The sequence below is a fragment of the Zea mays genome, chromosome 1, assembly GCF_902167145.1.
Source record: "Zea mays cultivar B73 chromosome 1, Zm-B73-REFERENCE-NAM-5.0, whole genome shotgun sequence".
Lineage (NCBI taxonomy): Eukaryota > Viridiplantae > Streptophyta > Magnoliopsida > Poales > Poaceae > Zea > Zea mays.
Genome location: NC_050096.1, coordinates 25801102 through 25812712, shown reverse-complemented (window position 1 = coordinate 25812712; position 11611 = coordinate 25801102). Strand labels below are relative to the sequence as shown.

Genomic DNA, 11611 nt, shown 5'->3' with positions numbered 1-11611 from the left:
AGTCCTTGACCCCCACTTGTGGTACCTGCGCTCCAAATTCAACTATGTCCCATATGCTTTCGTGGAGTGAGGTTAGATGATGCCTCATTTTATCACTCCACATACAATAATCTTCACCATCAAAATATGGTGGTTTGCCTAGGGGAACGAAAAGTAATGGAGCGCGCTTTGAAATGTGAGGATAGCGTAGGGGCATCTTACTATACTTCTTGCGCTCATGGCGCTTAGAAGCGACGGACGAGTCGGAGCTTGATGACGTGGAGGGTGACGAAGAGTCGGTCTCGTAGTAGACCACCTTCTTTATCTTCTTCTTCTTCTTGTCACCCTTCTGATGCTTCTTGGTGGAGGAAGAGGATTCCTCCTTATGCTTGTGGCCGGACTCCCTTGAGAGGGTTCTCCCCGAGCTTGCGAGCTTGTCACCGGTCACGATCTCCCTCTTGGCGTGTTCTCCCGACATCACTTCGAGTTGTTAGACTCTTAATGAAGCACCAGACTCTGATACCAATTGAAATTCGCCTAGAGGGGGTGAATAGGCGTAATCTGAAATTTACAACTTTAAACACACACTACAAGCTGGGGTTAGCGTTAGAACTAAAATCAAGTCTGAGAGAGAGGGGAAAACAAATCAAATGGAAATCAAGCGAATGAACACGGTGATTTGTTTTACCGAGGTTCGGTTCCAAAGAACCTAGTCCCCGTTGAGGAGGTCACAAAGACCGGGTCTATTCCAACCCTTTCCCTCTCTCAAACGGTCACTTAGACCGAGTGAGCCTTTCCCTTAATCAATCGGGTCACTAAGACCCCACAAGGACCACCACACTCTTAGGTGTCTCTTGCTTTGATTACAAGTCACTTGAGAACAAGAATGAGAAAGAAGAAAGGCAATCAAAGAGGCAAGAGCTCAAATGAACACAAAATCTCTCTCTCACAAGTCACTAAGTGTTTGAGATGAATTTGGGACTTGGAGAGGCTTTGATCTTTTGAATTGTGTCTATGAGTGAATGCGAGAGCTCTTGTATTGAATGTGATGTTCGGAAACCTTGGATGCTTGAAGTTGTTGTGGTTGGGGGTATTTATAGCTCTCAACCACCAAAGTAGCCGTTGGGGAGGCTGCTGTCGATGGGCGTACCGGACAGTCCGGTGCACCACCGGACAGGCATTGTAGGTTGTCCGGTGTGCCGCCACGTCACCCAACCGTTAGAGTTCGGAGCTCGGGGGACCGTTGGAACTTTGTCCTCTTGCAGCACCGGACAGTCCGGTGCCCCTCTGACTTGCTGCTCTGACTTCTGCTGTGGTACAGTGCTTCACTGTTCATCCGTCAGAGTCGACCGTTGTGCACTAGATAGTCGTTGCCCGCTGGCACACTGGACAGTCCGGTGGCACACCGGATAGTCCGGTGAATTATAGCGCCTGCGTTTTTCCGAGAGTGGCTGGTTGGACCCTGTACGGTCCTGGTGCACACCGGACAGTCCGGTGCGCCAGACCACAGCACACTCAAGTCCCTTTTGCTCCTTTTGAATTGGATCCCTAACTTGAATATTTATTGGTTTGTGTTGAACCTTATGTACCTGTAATACATGAATTCTAGAGCAAACTAGTTAGTCCATATGTTTGTGTTGGACATTCAACCACCAAAATTAATTGTAGAAAAAGGTTAACCCTATTTCCTTTTCACTTTTCACCCCTTCTAGCCCTTACCCTTTGAGCACAACCACCTATTTTAACAAGATTACTCATTTGTCATTAACACATAGAGTCAACATGCTACTGGCTCATTGAGTGACTCTCTCTCTCTCCCTCCCTCCCTCCCTCCCTCTAACTTAAGCAATACACCTTAACTAGGTACTATAAGTAAACATCACATCACACATTCTTTTGAGATTTTACCTAGTGGATTCATTCTAAGTGTATCACAACAATGTAATGCCAATGCATATGATGTCATGTCAGTGTTTTAGTTCTCGTAACACCAGGGGTGTTACAGTCCTGGTGTTACAGTTTAATTACATATATGTAAGGTTAGTTGCTAATCACATTTTGTTACTTCATCTTATGCAAATTTGACCAAGTTCATAAATGTGCAACTAAACTTTACTCCCTCTGTCCCAAAATATTAGTTGTTTTAGCTCTTAATTTTCATGTCTATGTTCAAATGGATGATAATGAATCTAAACATATATAAAAATAAATTACATTAATTGTTATATGAATCAACTTAAAAGGTAAAACGAATTTTATTTTGGGATGGAGGAAGTAATATTCTTTTAGGCTCTAAGTAAAAAGAAATGATAAAATTCACTTGGATACGATAAAAGTGTCTCTAAATTTAGTTTGGCAGCCGTACTTTTACAGCTTGCTGCACTTTTCTGAGGTTAATTGTGACAAACAAAGTGTTACTCTAAATTTTCTGTTTTTTGTAGCCACCTACACTTGCCTAAGTTTAGTTGTGGCTAATTAATACAAACAGCCCATGCGTACTTGTTACATTCACATCCTTGTATTCTAGTGTTGTGTACGTTGGGTACTTGGGTTTCCATTATGTATGATGGGTTGACTTGCATATTGTAGTCCAGTGCTGTGCCTTTATGTCCTGATGGGCGTGACCCTGGAACTCTAGAAAAATATACATACTGCAAATATGCCGCATGCAATGTAAAAAAAATACCATCGTATTACCATCACCATTAATGAAAGATTTGGCCATTTGTTTCAGCAACAGACACAAAGAAGCAATCAGATTCAGAGATGTTCATATCTCGTCATGAAATAGAGACATTAGAATAAAGCGCCTGTGAGCATCTAATGTTCTGAGAAATTAGTAACAGACCGAAACAGAAAGTGGGAATGAGAACATGCTCAGTTCGAAGTAACTGAAATTGATAACAAAATATCCGGTTGCCAAATTGCAGACTCTCTTTGGACAGATGCACATACCCCCACGCTAACCTGAAACACACGCACATTCTGCTACATGATTGTGGCCGCAAGAAGGCAACCTAAACAGAACTCTTTAAGTTACAACTGGCTAAGCACTACAGGGACTTACAAGAAAATTCAGCTATAGCCAAGTTAAGGTTCCACAGCTACTAATCAAAAACCAAAGAAACCAAGCTCAGTCGCCCTTTCCTTCTCAAAGGTTTCGAAGTATTGGTATATGATTGTCACAGCGAGCAATATACCAGTTCCTGAACCAATCGCACCCATGAAATCAGCCAGGACGGTCAATGCGCCAATGCATACACCACCAAATGCAGCAGCAGTGGGGATGTATCGGTTAAGTTCCTTCTGCAAGTTCGACTCACGATGGCCTGGCATCACCATTTGTTGTTCCTGCATATAATATCCAGTGTCAGGATCACAGGTTAGCAAACTGCTCCATACCAAATCTTCAACTGATAGGCATGTGAAAAATCATTAAGATTATATTGTATCCCACTACAAATAGCATGTGTTTCTCTCAACCAAAAACGTGTTCGTCAATTTCAGGTTTCATACATGGATTCAAGAACCAGAAAACGTGGTTCCGTATCATGTACAGAACACGCAAAGACCTGACACCAAAACATTATATGCTTGAATATCAATTATGCGTATTAAATATAAGCTTAATTAGGTTTAATAAATTTGTTTTGTCTTTTAGTCTTCATCTATGTAAATAGTTTTATAATTAGACTATGTTTAATACCCAGAATTATCATTCAAACATTCGATGTGACATGGACTAAACTTTAGTTGGGTGGAACCAAACACCCCCTAAAAGTGTGGAGATTAGTGTACTCAGACTAGCATCTAGATCATGGTTATCAAGGCGTCCTTGAAGCGTCGCTTAGGCGCTAAGGAGCGCCTAGAAACCGAGGCATCTAACTCGCCTTGCCCTCGAGCGTAACGCGTCCGCCACGGCATAGGGCTGCGGCGGCGGCGCGTGGCTCCAGCCGACCAAACAGAGGAGAGGAGCTACGAGGAGGGAAAGAGGAGCTGCGAGGGAGGAGAGCGACAGCTGAGGGAGAGTGGCGGCGGCTGCACGGGAATGGAGGGAGAGCGGCGGTGGCTGCATGGGAGTGGAGGGAGAGCGACAGCTGAGGGAGTGGCTGCTGCAGTGCTGCTGCACGGGAGTGGTTGTAGGCTTAGGTTTTAACCTAAAACTAGTATTGGGCTAGGTTGGTTGGCCTCTTGGCTGACTGGTTGTAGGCCATTTTTCTTTTTCTTTTTTTTTTTCCCTTTCTCTCTTCTACTAGGCTCAAATGGGCCTACTAGGCTTGTGCTACCTATTTTGAATTAGTGTTATATACATGATATTTGGTCTAATCTTTTATATTTATATTACTGTATAATTAAGGTGTCGCCTCGTCTTACGCTTTACCGCCTAAAAGGTAAAAAGGGGGTCGGTCGCCTTATATCGCCTTACCGGCCTTAATAACTATGATCTAGATTTATCAATCATATAATGTTTCGAATATAGACAACAATTTATGATAAACTACCTCAGCCTGGCAGTCGGGCCTGTTCGGCTGCAGTGTAAAGCTGTTGGCGTCCTAACAGAGTACTGTAGCTGCTGGTACAGCCAGCAGCTTTATGCCAATGCCAAACAGGACCAAAATTTTACATAAAAAGATGTGTATATTTGTCCGTACCTTGAGCTGCTTAGCAACATCCTTTGCTGATGAACCGGAAACTTCAATCCATGTCTTTGAGAACAGAGCACAGGCTGACAGCATGAAGACCACATAAAACAGTGCATGGAATGGATTTGCAAGGACATCAGCCAAACTGCGTGGTTTCCAATGTGCTATTGTTAGTCAAAAGAATACCTAATTATTGAATAACAAAAACAACAAAAATGATCATGGCGAGAAGGCCTCCCCAGTCCCCAATGAAGGAACTAGCTTTTCACCTTGATGGGGCAGTTACATAGTAAGCAAGACCACCAACAGGAATAGAATGGCCAGAGTATTCAGACTCCTTCCACTTCCCAAGAAGGTTAACAAGGAAGTTTCCACTGTACTTCCTGTAGAGAAGCTGTGATAGCAGTAAAATACATTAGCAGTTACACATACAGAAGATATAACTTACTGCAGCATTAGAAATGAGGTGTGTACCTGGGATATAAAATAGAGGTTGGTAATCAGCGCAGAGTGAAGGATGATGGGCATGTTTGAAGTGTAGAACAGCTTAATTGGATATGAGCCTTGCTGGCCACGAGCATTCTTTGATCTCACTGGAAGCACAACACGGAAGCCTTGGAAATAGATAACTATGAGGAATACCAAGACAGTGGCAAGCAAATTGGTCACATTTGGAAGGTTCTGGCGGTAGAAAGCCTCACGAAGAGCACGGACTTTATCGGTTCTCGTAATCAACAGATGGAACAGTGCAATGACAGCCCCTTCGAATTCAGCGCCACGACCACTGTTGATGGTTGTGGGGCTAAATGCCTTCCAGATGATATTCTCACTACATGAAAGCAGTCTTATTATAAGACTAAGTGGAACAGAACATTACATCAATCTAATATCAACATCAATAAAAGGATTAAATCCAACATGCTTACCAGATATTGGTAGCAATGAACAGAGAAATACCAGATCCCAAACCATAACCTTTCTGGAGAAGTTCATCCAAACAGATGACAATGATGCCAGCAAAGAAAAGCTGAAGTATAATGAGAATAGCATTCCCTGTTCCAAGTTGGCTTACACTACCATACATTCCAGACAGGACATATGCCACAGCTTCCCCAATAGCGATCAAGATACCAAGCAACTTTTGTGCACCATTCCTGAGTAAAGAAATGCAATGTGCATCACAATACAAATATATTAAATACAGATCAGAAGGTTTATAATCTACTATGGCAGACTTGATAGAGAAATGCTACGATTAGAATTGTGATAATTGAAGATCACAATATTTTTAGAAAGACAACACTTACAGCAGAGCACGATCCTCTCTCACACTGTTGTCAACTTCAATGATCTTCGATCCGACAAGAAGTTGCATTACCATACCAGAGGTCACAATTGGAGTAATACCCAACTCCATCACAGTGCCACGGTTTGATGCAAGGATAACACGCATCCAGTAGAAAGGATCAGCTCCAGTCGTCGAATGAATGCCATAGAGTGGGAGCTGGCTGCACACCAGAAAAATGAAGAGAGAAATAACAGTGTAGATAACTTTTTCTCTGAATGGTATCTTCCTATCCGCGCTCTGCACCTCTGGCAAGAAAGCCAGAAAGGGCCTGACCAGATGAAGTACCCTGAAGCCGCCAGCCATCTTCCTGTAATAAGGAAAAAGAGAAATTGGTAAGTTCTCATGATACAATGATTAGTATGACCATACAGTCTAATATGGCTGACAAGTTTAATAAGATGCACTGGCTTTACCGTAATATAAATGAGCCTATCGAGTTTATACAACAACCTTCTACATAGAGATATTTCCTTCTTGAGAAGGCACACATAGGACATGTGTGCAGTTTGCAGTCGAACAGAATGCTCAGAAAGCAAAACAATGTTTGTCATGTGCATCAAGATTTGTCTGAAAGCTTACAAGTGCTGGCTAAACCCAAGCCAAGCCACATAAGCTTAGAAAAGGATGCAGACGATCTGCAAATATATATAATAACTCCTACCTAATAAACTGCACTAATGGATCAACATGCCGTGGCAAATACGCGATCATTGCTAACCAACTAGCTCAGATCCAATTAGCTCGGATCCAAACAATTTAGCTGGTTCTTAGCATGACAAAACCACCGCCAACCCTGTTGCATCGGTTCTGTTTGCTCGATCCACCGGTGGAACCAACCATCCCTAGAAATAAAGCACGAATCCAGCCCCTAAACATCGACGCCACGGATCTCAGCAATCTTACTTACACGCCCCATGAATCTAAAACCCGTCGACAGCCCAGATCCACACCGTGAGGAAGGGTAGGGAGAAGGAGCGGGCAGATTTACCCGGCCGACGACGACCAGAGCGCGACGCCGGGGAGGGCAGAAGCTTCGCCGCGGCAGGCGTGAACACCCTAGCCGGAGGAGAGGTGGAGATGAGAGGAGAGAGAGAAATGAAGACGCAAACAGCGGATGGGTTTTATGGTAGGCGGAGCTGGGAATGGGGACACGGCGTGAGCCGCTCGCTGCATGTGGGGCCAGGCGGACTTGGATGGCGCCGTGGCCCGTGCGATCTGGAACGGGCGGTCGCGATGGGCTTCCGTGACGTGGAGGGGGGTAACGGAAAGGTAGCGTTCGCGTCGACCAAACGGCACGGCCTCACGTGCCTAGCCACTGACTCTGCTTGTCGGATCGGGGATGACGTCGCCGATCCAACCCGTTCGGACAGAAGAAAAGTTTGCGGACGAGTCCGCAACAATAAAATAAAGGCTAGCGTTTTTCCAAATTTCTGTTCTAGGATAGGATACTTCTACTCCTACTTGGCAACTTCACGCCACGTCAGTGTGATTGTGTGGAACGTAAGGGAATACCGCGTCAAAACTCTCTGACTCATCACTTCGACTTCGGAGTGAGAAGAAACGCAGACCGTGCGGGTGCGGCGTGCACCGTGAGGCTTGTTAGGTTGCATCTACATCGGAGGAGATAAAAAGGGAGCTAGACATTAAGGTATATTTGGTTTGTGGCTAACTGTGTCACACTTTACTTAAGGTTAGACGTTCTGTTGAGCATCATTTGTGACACTGAACATGGCCGAACGGTCCAGCCCACGGACGATTCGCCCGTAGACGCAGACAGTCCACGATTATATCGAATCAGGCGGTTGAAACTCATATATCATTGTGTGTTTAGCGATGAGTTCAGACCTCCCCTTATATATTTGAAGGCGACCGATTGAAAATCCAACAATCGATGAATCAATCAAATTACTTTCTGTTCTTTACCTTTTGCCCTAAGAGTAAACAATAACTTAGATTCTTCTCTCTAATCTCCATCTCTCACCGACTATACGTTGTTTAAAGGCGTCTTGGTGGCCTATCAATCCCAAGACAAACCTTAGGATCTCTCCTTCCCGACGGGGTCCCTCCCGGGAGTGAGATCCAGGCGCCATCGGCGAACTCCGTAGCCCCTGCGCACGCGCGGACTGTCGGGCACCAGTCACGGACCGTCCGACTTGTTAGGCAGCAACCCTAGCCTCTGTGCCAGGTCGCGGACCGTCCGCGCCTCTGCTGAGAGCACTGTCGCCGGTTCTCATCGCAGTGATTGGCGCTCGGATCGGCGCCAACACGTTCGAAATGAAGAACTAACCTTAGCCAGAAAAGTTAGCCAAAGTGTGACAAGTTAGGCAGCGAATCAAACAGGACCTTAAATCGATAGCGCTTTGCCACCGGTGCTGCAGCCGTCGCCACCCTTGCCATCATTGTCGCCCTTGTCGTTGCCATCACAACTGTCACCGTCCTTGCCACTGCTGCAGCCACGACCGCTACCTCTGCCCTTGTCCGTGTTGCCCTTGCCACTGCTCTTGCCGCCACCCCTGCCACTATCCTTTCCCTTCCTACCGGCACCACCTTTGTTGTTGTCGCCCTTGCCACCGACCATGCCCACCGTCTCCTCCTCCCCTGCCTCCTCCACGTCCTCATTCAACTCATCAGAGTCGACGAGGCCCGGGCGCTCCACGACCTTGAGGAAGGCCCCCTCAACCGGGGTGAGGCCCATCGAGTTGTCGGTATTAAACAATGAAAAACTCGATGGCGAGCGTGGAGGCGACGAGGAGCTCCCCCTCGGAGCTGGAGTACTCTGGGTCTTCGAAGGACTTAGAAAAGGGATTAGGATGCCTTTTACACTTCTCATCGTCGACCATGGTGTTGGAAGAGTGGGTATTCTCTGGTTTAGAAGAGGGAGAGGGCTTCAAAGAAGCATGAGCGGAGTGATTGATGAAGGCAATACCGGGGAGTCCCTCATTTATTAAGGGGAACTGGCATCCCTTCGTGTTCCATCTGTACGGTGAACAGTCACAAGTAATCAAGAGTTTCTTCGATTTCCAAGAAACGACGTATCTCTGGCGAACATGACGAACACAACATCAGATGTGACTAACATACGTCATTACGCTATGTCAACTCAGAGAACTGTTTTATAGAAAAGGCAGCAAACACACCCATTGGGTGCCCCACGTTAGATTTTTTCTAAAAAAATTGACTCTTAGAATAAAAGCAAGAGATTTCCAATCCAATTCGCCACCGTTCAGTACAAACTCGTCAGACGTCAGTCGATCATACTTAGTCAACCGGATCTCAATCGGTCAGAGTTTGGTTAGACGAAATTCAGTCAGCTAGACCTCAATCGGTTGAATTTCAGTCGAGTGAACTTAACATATCTTAGTCGGTCAAACTTTAGTCATACAGGTCTTAGTCGACCAGACTTCAGTGGGTCGGACCTCGGTGAGTAGAATTCAGTCAGCTAGAATCTCAATCAACCAAATACCATGTCCACAAGATGATCCACCGAAGTGCGGTTTTCTAGGACCTTCGAGTCGATTGCTATCCAAGTCAGCTCGAAGCTTGGGGCTACACCCATTGGGTGACCTACGGATCAGAATATTGGAAGGAAGTTATACATAAGAAAAGCAATCAACGAACTTGGCAGAGATACTTCATCAAAACCAGGATTCACTTTTGAGAGTCTCGAGCCGATTATACTAAAAATCGACTTGAGTCTCGGGGGCTTGTGGGGGATAGATATCCCTTGGGTCATCATGGCACCGTTATGCTTCGTGGGCCTCCTATAGGCCCCCAATGGCCTAGCTATAAGGTGCCCAGTGGGCCTCAGTCGGATGCAACCAAGGACGACTGAAGGAGACACACGCATGGGCCCTGAAGGTTCCCAAGATCGTGCTCCGCGCATGCAGCGTACGTGCAGGCTTCACGAAGAGCCAACTTACCGCTGGATGATGTCTCACGCTTCTAGGTCGATAGATAGGAATAGTGTTATGGGATTGTGCGGGAGAGCTCTCTTTAGTTCGATATAAGGCTGAAAGGAACCCATACGAAAGAGGAGAGACTAACACACCGCAATCATCTTCATCCTTTGTAATTCTTTGTAATCTTCAACCTCCAAGCAATACATACACGGTATCCACCAGAAACGCACAAGACGTAGGGTGTTACGTATATGGGTGCCCTGAACCTGTATAACCCGTTGTGTTCCATCGTGCCTTGCATGAACCATCGAGCTGCAATCAACTTCGCTGTCCTCCCAAAGGCACTACATGATATGTCCCGTAGTGTGTCGTCGGTACCAAACATCGACACTGGGGTCAAACTCCACCCGAGTCAGATTCTGATCCCACCTTGGTCTTTGATGTGAGGTCCTAGGGTAGTCTCTGAAATCGCCCTAGTCCGCGACAGGAGGACGAAGACGAAGGGGTTGTCGGCCCGTCCGGAGGGGCATGAACTCGATGATCCCCTTAGGTTCCTAGCTAGGGTCTTTGGACCCTGCGTTCACAACCAAATGTTAGTGTGTCACTAGTTATGGCTATTTGGCACATGATTGAGGTTTGTCTTGACGTTCTCCCCAACATCCAATCACATGAGAGAATCAACATCCGATGCCAAAAGTTCTTTCGCCCATGGGAAGGGTTCTCATCCACGTCCACACATTTGACCCATTCATCATCAACTTAATGTCATCTCCAAGGCTAATACAGTTGGCAACGCGCAACAAAGAGCTCTCGTCTATAGATAAGTGACCTAACAGAGCTACAAACAAGATAATATATAGCTATAGGCTAAAATGTACATTATGTATAGAGTGTTAAACTAATATATTAGTCGTGTTCACGGTTACGAGGTGACTTAAAATAGTGATCACTGAATTACGATGATAATCGATATGATAAATGTTTCTCATATATTGATCATATGGCTTCTACTTAGGTTAAGCATAACTAAACATTAGCTATTGTTAAATGTTTGACCTAATAAAATGCTCATCGAAGTCAGCCCGTGTCTATCCTTTTTGAGCCTCGTATATCCCCGTGTTTTATGTGTTAAGTATGAAAGTACTTATGCTCGTTTATTTTAATTTTTAGGTAAAATTCTAGATGGGTAACAAATGATTATGGTTTTGCTAAGTACTTGGAAGACTTCTAGTCTTGTGTCAACCAGTCAATGTTACATATGGATTGGGAGGATGTGCACTCGAGAACTAATTATCTTTTATGATTTTGTTAAGGCTTTTGATGTTCTTGTAATGGATAAGACTCTATGATTGATATCCTCTATAATGGATCTATATATGTGTGTGGTTGATCTCTGGACACATATATAGCATGCACTTGGTTTATTGTTAAAATTGGATGTGACAATGTCACAGTGGAGTCGTGCTCATAATATCACATTAAATGCAGTCACCGTTGAGGTTATACCTTGGCAAGACAACCGCTAGATTGACTTCCAGTTTTGGCTCACTGCTATTATACCATCACGTATCTATGATGTGTGTGTCTATGATTTGTGGGTCCGATGAGAAATTAACGAAGCTCATAAACGATTATAACAAGATTGCAAATGGGTCATTTTGGGGGTTATAGCCTTACAGGTCTGCTGCATGCACTACTTAAGGGCCTAAGTGTCCTTAGGGTTGGACGGAATACTCGTGGCT

The 11611-nt window shown here is 45.1% G+C and overlaps 1 protein-coding gene across 1 annotated transcript; it reads right to left on the bottom strand.

Moving 5' to 3' along the window:
* Positions 1 to 2857: 2857 nt before the first annotated feature.
* On the bottom strand, positions 2858 to 7046 carry LOC100280289 (uncharacterized). Its single transcript, NM_001153217.1, is given in 7 exon segments — positions 2858 to 3330; positions 4632 to 4767; positions 4892 to 5016; positions 5097 to 5451; positions 5549 to 5776; positions 5930 to 6277; positions 6959 to 7046. Coding segments are annotated over 6 exon segments (1428 nt in total). The 5' UTR covers positions 6274 to 6277; positions 6959 to 7046; the 3' UTR covers positions 2858 to 3090.
* Positions 7047 to 11611: the final 4565 nt, after the last annotated feature.